At 35.8% G+C, this 18,837-nt stretch overlaps 1 protein-coding gene across 7 annotated transcripts in view; it reads right to left on the bottom strand.

Annotated features, from left to right (window-relative positions):
• LOC123757051 (Cyclic nucleotide-gated ion channel-like) overlaps positions 1–18,837 on the bottom strand; it is a 134,407-nt gene that overhangs the window by 52,290 nt on the left and 63,280 nt on the right. For 6 of the 7 annotated variants that reach the window (XM_069323699.1, XM_069323698.1, XM_069323697.1 and 3 more), the window contains 2 exons: positions 7,321–7,752; positions 1,351–1,409 (listed from right to left, as the gene is read on the bottom strand). In XM_069323699.1, the coding sequence (XP_069179800.1) occupies positions 1,351–1,409; positions 7,321–7,752 (491 nt within the window). The remainder of the gene's footprint in view (positions 1–1,350; positions 1,410–7,320; positions 7,753–18,837) is intronic. The other variant, XM_069323700.1, reaches the window with a different exon arrangement.

Raw genomic sequence — 18,837 nt, forward strand, 5'->3', positions numbered from 1 at the left:
AACCAAAATATATAAACATATATACACACATACATACATCCATCCCATGAATCCACCTGACACACAACTAATTAGTCCTGGATCCAACTGCAGTGCAGAATGAGGCATTTGGGTACGTTTCCATGCATCCAAAGCCTGTGTTCACCCAGCAGTAAGTAGGTACTTTGGAGTTACTCACCTGTTGTGGGTTGCATCCAGAGAAATGGTCAGTTGTTTGCTAGCAGACCTCAATAAACATAACAGGCTTCCTGCCCCCAGGAATGGGAAACCACTTGGGAGAAAATCTGATGTATCCCACAGACCTCAAATCCACTTTTTCCCACTTATCTCTCTATAAAACATTTACACTATATGCACATTATTAATATCAAAATTAATAAATACGGTATAAAGTATTTCTGTACAGTCCCAATGATACAGAAATATCGTAACTGCTGCCATTTCCTAGTTAAAAATAATGTATACTTTATAAAGCAGATATACACTTTCCACAGCCCTGCAGATAAGAGTAAACATTACCATTCATTTTTTAATTAACATGTCTAAATGTGCAGCAGGCACCTTCTGAAGGTGTCATAATATGCAACTTTTCAAAGGTGTCATAATATACAACCTTTTAAAGGTGTTATAATATAGAACCTTATGAAAGATCATAATACAGAATCTTATGAAAGATCATAATACAGAATCTTATGAAAGATCATAATACAGTATAGAACCTAATGAAATATCATAATACAAAACCCTATGAAACATCATAATATAAAACCTTATGAAAGATCATAATACAGAACCTTTTGAAGGTGTCATAATACAGAACCTTACGAAAGATCATAATACAGAATCTTTCGAAGATACTGTATAATAATATAGAACCTTCGTAAGGTGTCATAATACAGAACATTTCGAAGGTGCCATAATGCAAGAGTGTAATCAAAGTTGTACATAAACACACAAAAAACTGGCATTACATACAAGAATTGAAAATATGTGTAAAATATATATACACACTGGTGCCAACTTGTGAATACTGAATTCAGCTTGTATTTAGTAAACTTGTTTATATAAAAAAAAAATATATATCTAGCCCATAAATAGTGAATTTTGTAAATACATCACTGGACTTGTACACAGAGGAGAGTCAACTGTAGACTAAGAGATGAGATCATGTTCATAATCCATCACTTCCTGATATTTTTGAATTGAGGGTATCATCATTCATTAAGGAGGGTCATCATTATGTGTCAAAAATTATTAATTTGGATTTCTAATGCTCAATTTGCATTCAGAACTTACCATGCTCAATATGAACTCAGCACTCAACATGCTAAATATGCACTCATCACTTACCAACAATTGTAGCGAAGATGAAGACGCCGATGAGGTAGCTAACTATAGTAAAAATATATCTGTAAAGAAAAAGAATTGATCTATTAAGAATCATCTATGTGTTGATGGATCCCAAAAATAAAACATTGACAAATCCATAACTAAAAACAAAAACAAAATACGTGGCATACAAAATGTCAAGAACTTTTGTCAACATAAAAACGTCAAAAAGACCGCAAAATATGTCAAAAACGTTATGATTTAAGACTAATTTCACAGAGTATGGGAAGCTGGGGCCCCGGCATATAAACCCGTAGTTTTCGAACTTTACTTTCTAACAAAGAAGAAAAAACAATTTTCCCAAGTGAACTTTCCTATTGACGTGAAAGAGTCGGGGCTGCCCTCCGCATTTCTCCTCAAAAGATGGTTCGAAAACTTCGGGTTGTATATCGGAGGCTCGCAAGTTCCTCTCGACTCCTGACCGCACGTAACCACTCGTATTTCGCAATTTAAACGCTGCCATTTGTGATCGTCACACGACTTGGCATAATTCTAGTGTGTGCTTGTAGGTGCAACGAAAATTCGCTTCTTTTTCCGAGCCGGCCCATAAGTTTTCAGAGGAGACGAACTGAGAAATGCCAGTAGAGGAAACCAATAGTTTTTATTCTTTGCCAAAAGAGAAAAATTATAGCAAAAATGAGGTAGGGACAGCCCGCTCTTCGTTTATATATAAATTCTTTTAAAACCGTTCTTTAAAGTTCATCAAATCTATTATTATTTACGAGTTTAAACTATGCAATTTTAAAATGCATAAACATTAAATTATGTAAGAGTACACACGAGGTATTACAATGTGTTCTCCATAGAAAATGTGCAACAAAACATATATATATATATATACAGTACTGTATATATGCTACTAATGGAAGGACTTGACTTCCTCCTTATAATGTACATCATAAATTATAAAAAAACATTAATTACCTACTTTAAAATACATAAAAAGCCATCTATGGGCAGCAACACAAAAATAGTTTACTGATACTTTATCGGCAAAAATTACATGAAAGAAGGATACATTTTAATATATATATATATATATATATATATATATATATATATATATATATATATATATATATATATATATATATATATATATATTATATATATATATATATATATTATATATATATATATATTATATATATATATTATATATATATATATATATATATATATATATATATATATATATATATATATATATATTTATTTATTTATTTATTTAATATCTCAACATATATACATATTCAGTATATATAAAATATAATGTATTATATATTGATTTATTTATATTTAGGAAGATATAAAAACAGTGGCTAATTAACTGAATCCATGTCAAGAAACAGATTAAAATATATTTACTACAAAATGATTTAGAGGCAAACTGAAACAATATTTCTGATTCTATGAAGTCGGGGACAGACTGAAGTAACCCCTTCGAAAAATACTTATGTAGGTTGAAACACACATGGTGACTATATTAAGCGATAATTAGATATAGTCATTTCAATTTTAATAAGATAAAGGACCAGATTCATTAAGAATACATTCAGAAGGAAAATTAAAAGGTTTGCCTGTATTGCATTGTTGGAATGATGAACAAATATTACTGCAATTGAATTAGGACATAAAAAATAGACTTGCAAAAACTGTATAACGATTAGAGATTTAGATTTTCGGCGCTACGTCCTCAGTAGACCGGGAAAGAAGCAAGGAACCAGACAGGTAGAGGTGGGATAAAGAAAGGGGAGAGTCCGTACTGCCAATATTAATAATGAAAGGCAGTGTGCAGCAAAGTACAGCAATGTCTTCTCTCACAAATTTGCATGCTAAAGATAAATTATCACCTAAATGTTTTTGTAAAGATTATGTGGTGTGTATGTTCGTATGCATGCACACCAGACCAATTAAAACTGTCAGGCATCCATTTACACAACAATGTCTACATCAGTTTATGATCCTTATTTCATTATACCAGGGCCAATACCAATTTATTTCAGGATACAAAGATATACCTATACATATATATTAACAAACACATAATAAATAGAAACTAAGACACACACACATACAATACAAACACACAGAATATACACATATTCTCATTTTAAACTATTAACATTGTTCATGTGGAAAATGGATTATGTCTTATGATTAAATACAATACATACTTCAGCAGCACATTTTTTTTTTATTTTATAATGTACTGTGAACTAGAATATGTTTATATATATATATATATATATATATATATATATATATATATATATATATATATATATATATATATATATATATATATATATATACATATATACATATATATATATATATAGTATATTTTATATAATATATATATATATATAATATATATATATATATATATATATATAGTATATTTTATATAATATATATATATATATATATATATATATATATATATATATATATAGTATATTTTATATAATATATATATATATATATATATATATATATATATATATATATATATATATATATATATATATATATATATATATATATATATATATATATATATATATATAAAGCACAATTTCTAATGCTTAAGAGTGGCTGACGTCACGTGACATTTTTTTGGTTTACCTGAGATAAATGCAGCTTACACCATATGAAGCTCTCACTCTAGAAATTTATGAGAATTGACATCAACTTATAAATCCCTATACAGTACTTACAAAGATCTGACAACTCTGGCAATTATTACTTAAAATGGTAAACCATGTAATTAAACATAAAAATTAGTAATTTAAACATTTTGAAACATGTGACACCACTGAGCCCAACCAAATTATTCAAAATATTAGGTTTTTGATAATTTGTTATATTTTCTCATTCACCTGTGTTCAATGTTTTGTTTGAATGCTACAAGAAAGCTAAACATAAAATAAAAAGAGAAGTCCTCTATCCAAATTTCAAGAACTGATATCATTATCAGAATTTAATTAATAGGAAATTCTGTATGTCCAAGGAGATATAGGTTTTAAATATTTTGTCATATTTATTAACTCTCATGCAGAGAAACAGCTCATAAAAAAAAAATTACAAACTGCTCATAATGGTGAACCAGGGCTGTGTTAACACTTCAAGAGTTTAATGGGGGCTATGAAAATTCTGGAATATCAATTCCAGGCCGGTCTGTTGGAGGTTAACCGAAAACCTGTCAAAATTAATTTGTCAACTGTGCCTTATGCTGCAATAACATATTTTATTTACAGGAAAACTGAATCCAAGGTGAAGAGCCAGATGCAAGACCAAGAAATAAGCACTGAATCAAGTGAGCAACAATAGACAATAGCCGCAAAACAAGTAAACTTGGATATCCATCTGGTGTGCCCAATAGATGAACAATGTTGCTAGAGGTTGCATTGCTGGAAGCTCACCATTTTGGTAGAATCTTACATTCCTTCATTTATTAATAAAGGTTTACTGCTTGCTTTCTGGGATTAATACCACAGTGAAATATTATTTTGAATCGTCTACTTATTTTTAGATCCTGTCACCTGACAATTTATCAGTAAACCAAATTAACTCTCTTTTTTCCTTGTCTTTATTTAATCACTGGTTTTTCTTGACTACTGGTTTCAAGGTAAGCAAAGACATTTCCATAAACCACTGCATAAACAATCTAAAACACACTTCATATGAATAGCATAAAAAATAATTGCAGTCAACACCTAAAAGACCAATATCAATTACTAAGAAACAAACTCTTTAGCTACTGAGAGACACTGCTAAGAATATTATGCTTGATAATCTCCTCTTTTAAACTTAATTTGCTACAACATCCACCTGGCTACACTGTTCACCTGGTTACACCATTCACCTCGCTACACCTTTCACCTGGCGACACCATTCACACCTGGCTACACCTTTCACCTGGCAACACCATTCACACCTGGCTACACCATTCACACCTGACTACACCATTCACCTGGCTACACCATTCACACCTGGCTACACCATTCACCTGGCCACACCATTCACCTAGCCACACCATTCACCTGGCTACACCATTCACCTGGCTACACCATTCACCTGGCTACACCATTCACCTGGCTACACCATTCACCTGGCTACACCATTCACCTGGCTACACCATTCACCTGGCTACACCATTCACCTGGCCACACCATTCACCTGGCTACACCACCGACCTGGCTCACAGCATGTACCTACCTGCTTCACATTATTCATCTGCCTCACATCACCTACCTACCAGCCTCACATAACCTACCTGCTACCAGCCTCACATCACCTACCTACCTGCCTCACAACTCACCTAACTACCGTTCTTTGCTCACAACACACCTGCCTCACAATTCACCACCTAGATACAATGCTTAGTTGCAATACTCACCAGTCTCATAAGACTCACCTAGCTACAGTATTTTACTCAACATACACCAGCCTCACAATCCTCATGTAACTACAGTACTACACTCAAAAACAGAGAGGAAGATGGCTCGAACAAGTTAAGTGAGGTGATGGTGTAAGCAAACAATGTCAGTAGTGTCAAAGATGGGACACCACGAACATAGCTCTCATCCTGTAACTAATATACACTTAGGAAAGTAATTACCTGCCTCTGAATCCTCGCCTAGCTTCAGCACTTCACTCAACATACATTTGCCTCACAAAACAAACTCGAATACACACTGAGAAATAAATTCTTATTCCTAATTGTGCTACTCTTAGGAAAAAAAAAAGATTCATACCCAAACTGACATGAGTAGTGTACTAGTAGGTGAAAGACGTATCCCTTTCAGGAATCAACGTCAAAACTAACTCTATTGTATGCTCTTTAATGTGGGTATTGCAATGGGTGCAAATGGACAGACGTGTGTGTTGGGTAGTATCATGTGGGTAAGCAAATTGTGAGGGTGCTGTGGCTCAAGAGGACAGGCATGTTGGTAGTGTGGTAATGTGGGGACAGACATGAGGGTAGTGTGGTAATGTGGGGACAGACATGAGGGTAGTGTGGTAATGTGGGGACAGACATGAGGGTAGTGTGGTAATGTGGGGACAGACATGAGGGTAGTGTGGTAATGTGGGGACAGACATGAGGGTAATGTGGTAATGTGGGGACAGACATGAGGGTAGTGCAGTAATATGGAGACAGACATGCGGGTAGTGCGATAATGTGGAGACAGACATGCAGGTAGTGCGGTAATGTGAAGACACACATGAGAATTGTGTGGTAATGTGGACACAGACATGCGGATATGGCAGTATGTATCAATTGGGTATATATAAATAAATAAAATATATATATATATATATATATATATATATATATATATATATATATATATATATATATATATATATATATATATATATATATATATATATATATATGTATGTATGTATGTATGTATGTATGTATGTATGTATGTATGTATGTATGTGTGTGTATATGTATGAAGTGCAGAATGTAGCATGTGGACAGACAAAAGTTAAGGAGAAGTCATATGTAAGAGAAACATGGGTGGAGGAAGCTGCACTTTTCCAGGGTCTCTGACCTACTGGAGATAAGAGCAACAAGGCAGGGTTTCTATGTCTTCGATCAGCTAGAAAAGAAGATTACAAGGCTAGGTTAGACTCTTCTCTACTAGAAATAAGGGAGGGAGAGTAGGGCTGAAATTTCTGTATATGGATATGAAGGTTACAGGCAAGGTAGGTTTTAAATCTACTGAAAGTGAAGGTGGCAGGGTAGGATTAGACTCTGGTTTGGTAGAATAGGATAAGAGAATCTCAGGTCTATTAATGACAAAAGTGGCAGGGGAAAGGAAGGAGAAATTATGGTCCACTGGAGACGCTGCTACGTTCGTCACTACGGGTTTAGCTGCACGGGGTGGGCGGGGCCTGACGGGACGGACTAACCCGGCGTTGGTCTTGATCCTCAGTAGGCGAGACTTGAGCCCGCGACGCGGCAGGGCTCGGGGCCAGTTGGGCTCGGCCTGACCGGGCACACTAGGCACCGGGTCAGGGCTTGATGGGCCGCTGATGGATGGGCTGGCTCGGAATGGGTGACGAAGGGCCGGACTCACGCCACGATCACCATTGGAATATTCAGTTGATACACTGAAGGGCCCAGGGCTCCCTGTTACCAAAGGGATAGGCCCATAGGTGCTCCTGGGGTCCCGGGTCCCTCCTGGAACAGGAACGGGCCTAGAGGTGCCCCCTGGGTTCAGGGCTTCTGGGCCCACCACCTTCGACATTTCTGTTACCTGCTCCGTAAAGTGTCCCGGCCGAGTGAAGCTGGGGTCGAGCAGAGGCACCGCCCTTGGCCACTCCAACTCGCTCACGTTACCCCTGTGGCAGCCACCTGGTTACTCTCAGCCTCGCAACACTCATGCTGCCTCATAATTACTCAGTTTCATAATGACTCACATTAAGCATCAACCCAGCATTGCTGCTTTACTCCCAAACTGCTGCCCAACTCACACACACTTTCTTTACCCCCCCACATTGCAGCTTTACCCACACTGCTGCCTCATCCCCCCATACACTGCTGCCTCACCCCCTCCCCTCCACACTGCTGTGTCAGCCCCTCACACACACACACACACACACTGCTACTTCAATCCCTCACACATTTCTGCCTCACCAATATACACTGCTGCCTCCTCCCCCCCCCCTCATTGTTACTTTACACCCCCTACACACTGCTGTCTAATTCCCCCTCCCCCACCCCCCAGACATTTTTTGCCACATGCCTTCACAAACTGCTGCCTCACCCCCTTCACACACTTCTGCCCCCGCCCACACACACACTTCTGCCCCCCCATCCCCCCCCCACACACACACACTTCTGCCTCACTTTCACCACCCCCCCTCCTCTCCTCTCACTGCTGCTTCACTTATCCAAACACTGCTCCCCCACAATGTGCTGTTGCCTCACCCCACCCCTCCCCACACATACACACAAGACACTGACCAAAGAGCCGAAGCTCAACACCCACAAGCACAACAAGCAAAACTAGGTGAGTGTACACACACAAACATGTTGCTTCCACACACTGCTGTACCATATGTGTAGCCATCAACATCTTGCCACATCAAAGAATCATTCAGAAACATTGCCAACTTCCAGATCATTGGTGACTGAGAAAAGCAAATCTTAACGCTGTTGAAGCATTCTGTGCAAGAGGGTGAATATAATTAAGAAAAACTGTAGAAAAAGTGGAGTACAGCAGCTTACTGTGACTCACCAACTACATTTTTCCTTAATTGTTTTTGGTGCAATTTATTGAATATATAAAAAACAGTACTTATAAAACATCAAGGATTGTTTATTTACCTTTTAGTTCATGAGTGTCATAGAGCTTTCAAAATATACAGAGTATATATTTTTGTTTAGCTCATTAACTGTTCCAGAGGTGTTATTGGACACTTGAATGTGAAGGGTGTCTCTTGAGTGTGATGAGTTATACACACGTGTACTCTCTTACCTGCATCACCGAGTGTAATGGCTGCACTCCAGTACACACGTGTGTGGCTCTCCTTACACTTTACTTTTAAGAACCCTCATGGGAATAAATGTCATTCCATTAACAAAATACTTATCATAATTACCCTGCTCCAGTATCCTTTCTCATCTTTCCTATTTCCTAAAAAAATTAGAATACTGTAGTATAATACTTAATAAAACAATCAAATCAAATAAGAAACATCATACTGTACTACCTTTTCGAACACAGTAAGCAAATGTAGCTATGATGTAATATTTAAGAAACCAGTAAGAATAAAATTTGCACTTTCCACAACTGTGCAGTGCAATATTTATATTGCACAAGTTATACAGTAAGTGCGGTGCACACTACAGTACCACCGAGAAAACATCGAGCAGCAAGAGCAGGCTGTGTTGTATGGTAAAGTGATGATGATCACAAAGTATCCAACAATGAAGAACTACACACCAAGGTATGTTCGGTGAAATGTCACGGCACAAAATGCAAACAAACTGATAATGAAGGTGGCCTACTGGGTAGAGTTAGCATCTGCAAAACAAGTGGCAAATCTACATCATGCTATATGAAAGCAGCGTCTGATTCGCAGGCTCTCATTACGGAAGATTTAAATCATGGCCTGCAGAGTGGATGAATTACCATTTCTTTGGCATACAGAACTACAACTGTCATGCTTTTATAATGTGTCTTATTGACCTTCAGGTCTAGACTTCAATTATACTATAACTTAAATTACTACTAACTTCATTTACTACTTCACCTCTTAACTTCAATTACTACTTCAACTCTTAACTTCAATTATACTATACTTTTATAACTATTTACCAGTATTTGTACTGTACTATCAATAATATATTTGCAACAATACTGTACTATCTTTTATGAATGTAAAATTGAGCAAAATACATGTGAGTAAACTAGTTATTAATGTCAAGCTCATATTGCAAAGTTCCTCTAGGCATTCATCATCCTCAACACATACTTCTTTTAATCTTTGATCCTCTCTTCCCTTTGGAAGCCTTTCTTCCTTGAGGAATGAACTTCACATGGAACAATTTTCAGCAAAAAATGGAACAAATCTAGCAACATTTTTTTTTATTTAAATGCACATCTCACAGCCTAAAGCTACTATATTGTCCCTTAATCTTGGGGATACCATATACAGAAGAGTACACCCGTCACATCGTTCTCAGAGCCTATTCCTACTTTGCCCTTCAAATCTCTCATCACAATAACACTGTAATATCTTGGTACCATTATGCACTTGCTTTCTAAATTAGAACACCCCCCAAAAAATGTATTTTATTCTCACTTCTGCCATCACAAAAGATACTTATACCTTTTCAAAATTTAACAATTAAGCAAGAGAATATTTTGCACCTAAATTAATTAAATCTCACTAGTGCTCTTAGTAATAAAATGTAACATATGAAGTATTGTTTATTTTGAGTGCAATGGGACTTTTATTCACCATCATGTCATAAAAAAAAATAATGGAGAAAACAAGGATACTGGATCATTAGGTTCTCATAGGCCAACACAAGTAAACTGGAGTGCAGTATACATATTTAGAGGAATTTTTATTTCAACTCACTTATTCAGTATACAATACTGCACTGCATATAGCTACAAGAAAAGTATTACTAATTGTGATACAAGAAGAACACTGGTTGCAAGTAAGAATGAAGAATTTTGATTAGCAGATTTTACAAGTGGGTTAACTACCAACAATTTGTAAATTTTGAATAAGTGAGTGAATACCTGAATACAAAAAGAAATATTCGTTAACAACCAGCCCTTAACATTATTTAATATATTAAGTAGTTATGTGGAACATGTGTCTAAATATTTACCAAGCATAATACCATGCCTTACTAGAAAGTGCAAAAGGATTTGTAACGACATAACTTGGAAAAATGTTCCAATAACTGACTGACTGATGAATTCATAAGAAAGTATTTTAGAAGTCAAACCACTCAGCTACTGTGACATGTGTGTTTTCTACTTCTGCCGGAAAGTAGAGAGAGGAATGATGAAACTGGTTATTAATAGTAAAACCAGTTATGACTATACATACTACAATTTAAATTGGTATAAAATAATTTATTACAAACATGCAATATGACATTTTACTGCAATATTATTAATCTTATTACAGTACATATACTCTATGAAGGAAGTATCTGCAATAAATTTGTGCTGAAAGATTTGGTTATAAAATTGAATCAAATTTTACTGCACACAGCAACTCATTCTCTGTTGACAATGTTTTCAAATATTAGTGATGTAACTACTGTATGCCAAATGCGAAAAACTATCTTCAAGAAAAACACGCTACAGTACACAACTCCGACTGCACGAATACAGGGGTTTCACTAAGGATCCACTTAAGAAAATTTCAAATTTGTAGTCAAGATTTTCTAGATTATTTTGTCATTCTTTAAATTTCAAGGACATTTCCACAGCATTTTATGAACTCGTAGACTCTTCCATGTAAAGCCCGAGTATGAAACTTCAGTGTAATGATGACATTAATTTTTTTCAATTTTCTTCTCTTAATTTTTAGGCAATAACATTTCAAACATGTTAGTGCCAACATATGAGAAAGTTTTGTATACATTGACCTCAAGGTAAGCTTCTCAAGCTTGCTATTGTTCAATCCATTTTCATTTCTTCAATAATGTATTATACTTTGCTTATGCACTGTAAACAACAATTTGAATAAGGACTTCTGTAGCATTTTGTTGCCTGCTAAATGAATACAACCATGATTAACCCATGTAGGAGACCAAAAGTATGTCATCCTCTTCATCTTGGGTGATGATTACATAGGTATAGATGCACTTAGTCTTTGCTCTCTTGAATATTAAATCTTTGAAGAAAAAAAAAAGATCCAACAATCTTTTAACAATTTATTTCAAAGGTATTGACAGACAATGAAGTTTGTTGATCAGTTGTCAGCCTGCCAGGTGCAATAACCTTGCTTCTTAATGAGATCTCATCCCACAGTGAGTGTTGGCACTTTGCTTCATAAACTTCAGTAATACTGTATCAACACACAGTATTTTTACAACAATATTTTTCTGCTTATTTGCCTCTGTTTGAGCAGAGGCAAATGACTGCCATGTTCTGCTGCTTGATATCTTTATCAAGGATTAAAGCCCTGCTCGGAACAGCCCTGAGTCTTGCTTCACACTGGTGACCGGCTAACACCCTCTTTGTACAAATGCCCCTAGTGGAATTTCTGGATGTACTCCTAAATTAATAGGGATTTTGCTGGGCACTCTTGAGAAAATTACTGGGGCATACTTTGTTAAAGTTTAGGTGATATGCATGGCGATGCTTGCTTAATGAAACCCGTGTATACATTATATATGTATATATATATATAAAAATATATATATATATATAAAGGGAAGGTACAGCAAGAAGGAAAGTTATAAGCATTTGTAAAAGAAACAATAATGTGATATTAATTTTTAGACTATCTACAAATAACACAAGATAATTCAAGTTAATAGCATTTTGCATAAGAAGATTTAGTTCTTTCCATACATTTTTCCCACATAATGCAATGGTATTTATTTAACTTAAGGCATAAGGATGCTCGAGGTTCACTTTTACACTGACAAACATAATAAAGCAAAGCTTGTTTAAGAGGTCTTAAATAAGCTTTGTATAAGGCTTGTTATTTATATATTATATATATATATATAATATATATATATATATATATATATATATATATATATATATATATATATATATATATCATCATGCATTATGCCTCTTTTCCCAACCTTGATACAAGAAAAATGCTTATTTTAAAACTTAACTGCCAATAGGGAATATTATACTTCCCAAATAGGAATCATTTTATCAATAAGAACCATTTTGAAGTTTGATTTTTGTGCTAGGATAAATTTGTGTATTTAAGTAACTCTAAAGATGTTGTGTAGGTTAATATTTAAGATCCAGAAAGATGAGGTGTCCTCTTCCTTGAAAATCACAATTCTTAACATAATAACTGTTCAATAACCCTTCATATTGTAATTCTATTTTTACAATATATGCCACAACTTTGTAGCAACATTAAGTTATAAATAACTTGCTCCATAGAAAAACCTGTGCCTGATCATAAGCTTCAGAGTGTGTTCAAATATATTTACCTGAATTTACCCGAGGGGTCACCATACCTAGTGACCTTGATGGAGACGGGAAGTCAGCTAGCTGTCTAAGGTCCACCCCTCCTAAGGATTTTTTCCAGCTGAATTTTGAACCTTAGTACTGTCTTCATATTTATGTATTAAATTGCAATTAATATAATTAATACCAGTATTACATTTTACTGTAGTTATATGATATAAAATAATTATATTTATTATTATTATAATAATTAGGTTAATGAGAAAATCAACTGGAGCACAGAAGTAACTCAAACCAGTTAGCAGGGCACTCCCAGCCATGCGCCTTACCCCTGTACCATGCCATGGTATAACTTATTCAACCTGGAATTCTACTTAATTCAGAGAAATGCACCGTCAATCTTGTGGATTCAGTGGAATTCCAGGTTGCATAACTCATACCATGTTGTGGTACAGGGGGATGAGGAGCACGGCTGGGAGTGCCCTGATCACCTGTCCCACCCACCTCACTAGTCCAATTGATTTTCTCCTTGATATACAGTATATCACAGTGTCATTTCTTTGTGTATACAATTATATAATTATTATAATTATTATTATAACATTCTTATTACTTATAATTATTATAATAACTACAGGTATATATTACTGTATTATCATTATATTACTTATTATATAATTATTATTCTGAATATTATTATATAAATATGCTCATTATGTCCTAAACTAAGTACTGATGTATACAGTCATTCAGTGGCATTATTTTTTATCATTTTATATATTTTCAACAATTCCAATAGTGGCCAGCTGTTCCTACCATGGCTATCTGTACCCAATGTGGCCAGCTGTTCCCACCGTGGCTATCTGTACCTAATGTGGGGCAACTATTCCTGCCATGGTTATCTGTACCTAATGTGGGCCAGCTGTTCCCACCGTGGCTATCTGTACCTAATGTGGGGCAACTATTCCTGCCGTGGCTATCTGTACCTAATGTGGGCCAGCTGTTCCCGCTGTGGCTATCTGTACCTAATGTGGGGCAACTATTCTTGCCATGGCTATCTGTACCTAATGTGGGCCAGCTGTTCCCACTGTGGCTATCTGTACCTAATGTGGGGCAACTATTCCTGCCGTGGCTATCTGTACCTAATGTGGGCCAGTTGTTCCCGCCGTGGCTATCTGTACCTAATGTGGCCAGTTGTTCCCGCCGTGGCTATCTGTACCTAATGTGGGCCAGCTGTTCCCGCCGTGGCTATCTGTACCTAATGTGGGCCAGCTGTTCCCGCCGTGGCTATCTGTACCTAATGTGGGCCAGCTGTTCCCGCCGTGGCTATCTGTACCTAATGTGGGCCAGCTGTTCCCGCCGTGGCTATCTGTACCTAATGTGGGCCAGCTGTTCCCGCCGTGGCTATCTGTACCTAATGTGGGCCAGCTGTTCCCGCCGTGGCTATCTGTACCTAATGTGGTCAGCTGCCTCCTCTGCCTGGCTCATTTCTGCCTCCAATGAAACTTTTGATTTTATTTATACATTTGCTTATGCTTGGTTTTTATTTTTTAAGGATTAATGCCCTGTTTGGGTATTAATCCTCTGTCTGGCCCATTTTGTGTTACATGAACACCTCTTTTGTGGCAATATTTTCTATTTTTTTTTAATCTATCCTTCATATTAAACTCTCACAAGTCAAGCCTGGCCACAGGCCGGGCTTGGGGAGTAGAAGAACTCCCAGAACCCCCATCAGGCAGGCATCAAGCAGGTATCATATCTGTTATACATGAGACACCACTCCTTTTGCTATTGAAAATCTTAAGTCTCTACTATTTCAGCTTTAAGAGTAAGAGTCCTTCTAAAGCTTATTTTGACTTTCATCCTCATATTGACTGCTACAGCTTGTCATTACACAAGCTTTCTTCAGAACTTGACAGTCATGCTGTATATCCAATGCAACATTTAGCTAGGATGCATCACGCAGCACCTTATACTGGAGCAATATTGTTTAAGTCATACAGAATATGATAGGAGACATTATCTACGACTAGGACCAAGAATCATTTAAATGCACACTATTATATGGATTATATGGTATATCACCAAATCTGTAATGTCTATACTATATTACACTGCACTCTCACTCTAAAGAAACATGATCCTCCTAATCCAATTGCAGTGGAAGCTTTGACGCATAATGGAAAATAGTATTTGGCATTGATTGCAATGCATGTAAACAAAAATTCCAACTGCTCAGGCAGATATATTTATGGCAAGAAAATTACCATAGCAACTAAATATTTCTCAAAAATAGTAAACAAATACTTTAATAATTGTGATTATTTATGGTAATAAATGGGGGTACACTATATTTGTGACTTTTTTTTAAGTAAAATTTAGCAAGAAAGATGTCTACCAGCAGCATTATTCAGGCTGAAGAAGAGAAGAAGAAAAGAATGATATTAATTGTTTATAAAAAGATGGAATTGGTGATGAATCTTGAGTGGCCATACTTGTTACAATCTTGGCAAAGGAGCATGGCATTGGCAGCAGCTGATAAATGCAAACGAAAACACCATCTTTAAAATTTTGTTTTTGCAGGGGAGAGTCTTGGTGCTAGTACCAGTGACAGGAAAACAAACTGCAAAACACGTTGACTTGGATGCCGTTATATATAACGGATTCATGCAGCAACACACTGCAGGTGTATAGTTGTAAGGTAAACAGAGCAAATTGGCTTGCACATACAAATTAGATATTACCAAAATCAAGGTTATGCAATGACTGGAAATTTTAAATTTAAGCAGAAGCATGCCATCAGGGGTCATGTAGCACAGTGGTCTATGCCCTTGGCTCACAACTGAGGGACCCAAAGTTCAATCCATATACATAAACAGTTGGGCATGTTGCATTTCACCTAATGCCTCTCTTCACCTAGTAGTAAGTAGATACCCAGTAGTTACAAATGTTGTGAGTTACATCCTGGTGAAGGTTAGTCTGTGGCCTGGGAAACCTCAATAAGCCTAAGTGCAGGCTTCTTGCCCCCAACAATGGGAATTAGAACGAGGAGGGTCTCAAACTAAGCCTTGAGAAGAGAGTGGAAGAAAGTGGATCCATTTAGAGTAAAAGAAAATTAAGTTACAATATTGGTAGTAACAGGTTCTATTTTTCTAAATTTACAATGTGGATGAGACTACATATTAACTAGAGCAAGAAGAACATTTGTTACAAGGCTAGAGAAAAATGCGCAGGGGAAAAAATAACTAAATAATCTTGGCCTTTGTGTGTGCAAATGCAGATGATGCCATAAGAGGAAGAATACAGCTGTTAGCAAGGATACCAAATACAAGCAATAACAAATGTAATCATAACCTTCTTATTAGCCTACAATCACTCATGTAATGTTCCATTTACATAAATTTTTTAACTGATTCAATAATAAATTTTGCAAATACAGTAACAGAATATCAAATGAAAAACTGAGACTTGGTAAATTTGTATGGCAATAACACCAAACACCATATACTATATCTCATCTAACTCATAAATCAAGTGTCATAAATGCACCACAAAAAAAAAAACACAATAAAAAATTCAAGTTGGATGAGGTTATGCTAATTAATTAATCCAACTGATGAGGAAGGTGAGGTGAACAAGAGACAGAAAATTGGGAAATGTTAAAAGGTATTCCTTAAGAGAATTGTTACATAACTCGGCGAATGTTAATAACTTTTAAAAAATATAGGGATACGCAAGTGAAAAATGGTTAGATTTAAGTAGGACCTGCCTAGTATGAGCCAGTAGGTCTACTGCAGTGTTCTTCACATCATTCCTAACACAAGTAAGGGACGCCATATAATGTGTGCGTGGAATATGTTTGTGGCATCAGACGACATAGGTACAGCTTCAGATGGAAGTGAGGGCAATAAGGTATTTGATATTGAGATTTATGAGATGATCAGAAGCTGGAGACATGATTCAGGTCATGGAATGTTGATGGGGATAAGTAAGAGTATTTCTGGCCATGTGGAGGAGGAGGAGGACAATGATGCTGGAGATGTGATAGTACAGCCATTGGTTAAATATGATTTCAATTAAAGCAGTACTGATAGTCTAACAGATATCTGCTCACAAACTTATAATATAGACATTGCCAGAGTGCATTTACATTTGAGGCATGCCAAAGAACTTTTCCTGGAGGAGGTGAGAAAATCAAGGAGAGAAATCCTTATAGATCAGTTACTAGTTAGAACTCCAAGTGGTGTGTCAGTCAGGACTCGGGTGCCAAGCTCATTCTAAGTGCACAATAGAGGTGGTCATCTTCAGTTTGATTAAGCTGCTAACAGACATTTTTTTTTTATAATGTAAATTTGTAATGTACTGTACAATATTTACCTGCAAAGAGTAATTGTTTTATTACAGTAATGTACATGGTGTACTGCATATGCAAATTCTTTCAGTAGTACAGGGACACCTCATTTGGCCACTCGAGGGTAACAAGGCAACTGGACCTTCACTGCAAAGAAATACATGATGTATTGTTTCCAAAAAAAAAAAAAAGAAAAAAAAGGGGAGGGAAAGGGGGAGCAATAAATTTTGTAAAACAAATTTGAAATCGAGCAAAAGCCAGATACAATGGAATATCAAAAAGCCTGGAATGAATGTCCTTTTGAGTGGGAGTGCAGTGTAAACATATTGGTTGATAATTCACCACAAATCATCTACTAGGGTGGTTATCATGATGTGTGTGCCTTCACAATCACAAGCATGCTATCAGAAATGACATATACTCCCTCTCAATCTCAAAAATCTAATTATGTCTTGTTGGATATATATTTCATGCATTTGCTAACCAAAGGAATGAGCTAAACGTCTTTAGATCTTTTTACTTAGGACACAGACCAAAGCTGCAACCAAGAATATCAACAGAGATGTACAGCATATGATGAAGACATGCACTCATGTCCACAGCAAAATAAAGACTAAATATTGGAGAATAACTTATCCTTGCCCAAACAGCAGCATTCACAAACTTCACAATGCATTCATGTGGATAAAATTATTTAATGTACAGTAATATAGAAATTCTTATATAGGGTACTGTATATGACATGGTATACCACATTATTACTCAAACATTTTGACTCTTGACTAAATTTTGATAGTTTTAATTTAAAAAAATATATACCGACAGGTTAAGCTATTACTCTACATTATCCTGCTATTCATTTATATGTGAAGTTAAATATGAAAGGGAAAAAATTACTAATTGAGGTTAAGTACTGTATTATATATATATATATAATATACCATAAGTACACTACCATAAAACTAATGTATATATTGTCCCTTCAATACAATGTCAATGCATCATATACAGTACTGCAATCACCTAACTATTCACTAGCTGGCTGGGACACAATTATATTTAATACAGTATAAAAATAAATTGCTTCAGTGTTAGTGCTACATGAGGAGACTTTGAGGACATGGCCACAGTGCACTGTCAAGAAGTGGTTCGCTTCTAATAAACTTCTCTATGCATTTTATGCAAAATTACAGGTCATTTAGGGTAGGAAAGAGGCCTGGGTTAAGCTTGTGTTAGGAAAGGTCTACTAAGGACATCTTATGGAACCATTAGTGCAGTTCCAAAACTGAATAAGTTATGGAATTAAAAAAATAGTTTCTACCATTATCTTAAATTCTTGAAGAGATCAAACAACACTTAGAAAGCCTTCTATTTACATTTCATAAATGTTGATGAAATGTGGAAAGTAAACAAAAATACATTACCAGTACT

This window comes from Procambarus clarkii, chromosome 13, assembly GCF_040958095.1.
Source record: "Procambarus clarkii isolate CNS0578487 chromosome 13, FALCON_Pclarkii_2.0, whole genome shotgun sequence".
NCBI classification, from domain to species: Eukaryota; Metazoa; Arthropoda; class Malacostraca; order Decapoda; family Cambaridae; genus Procambarus; species Procambarus clarkii.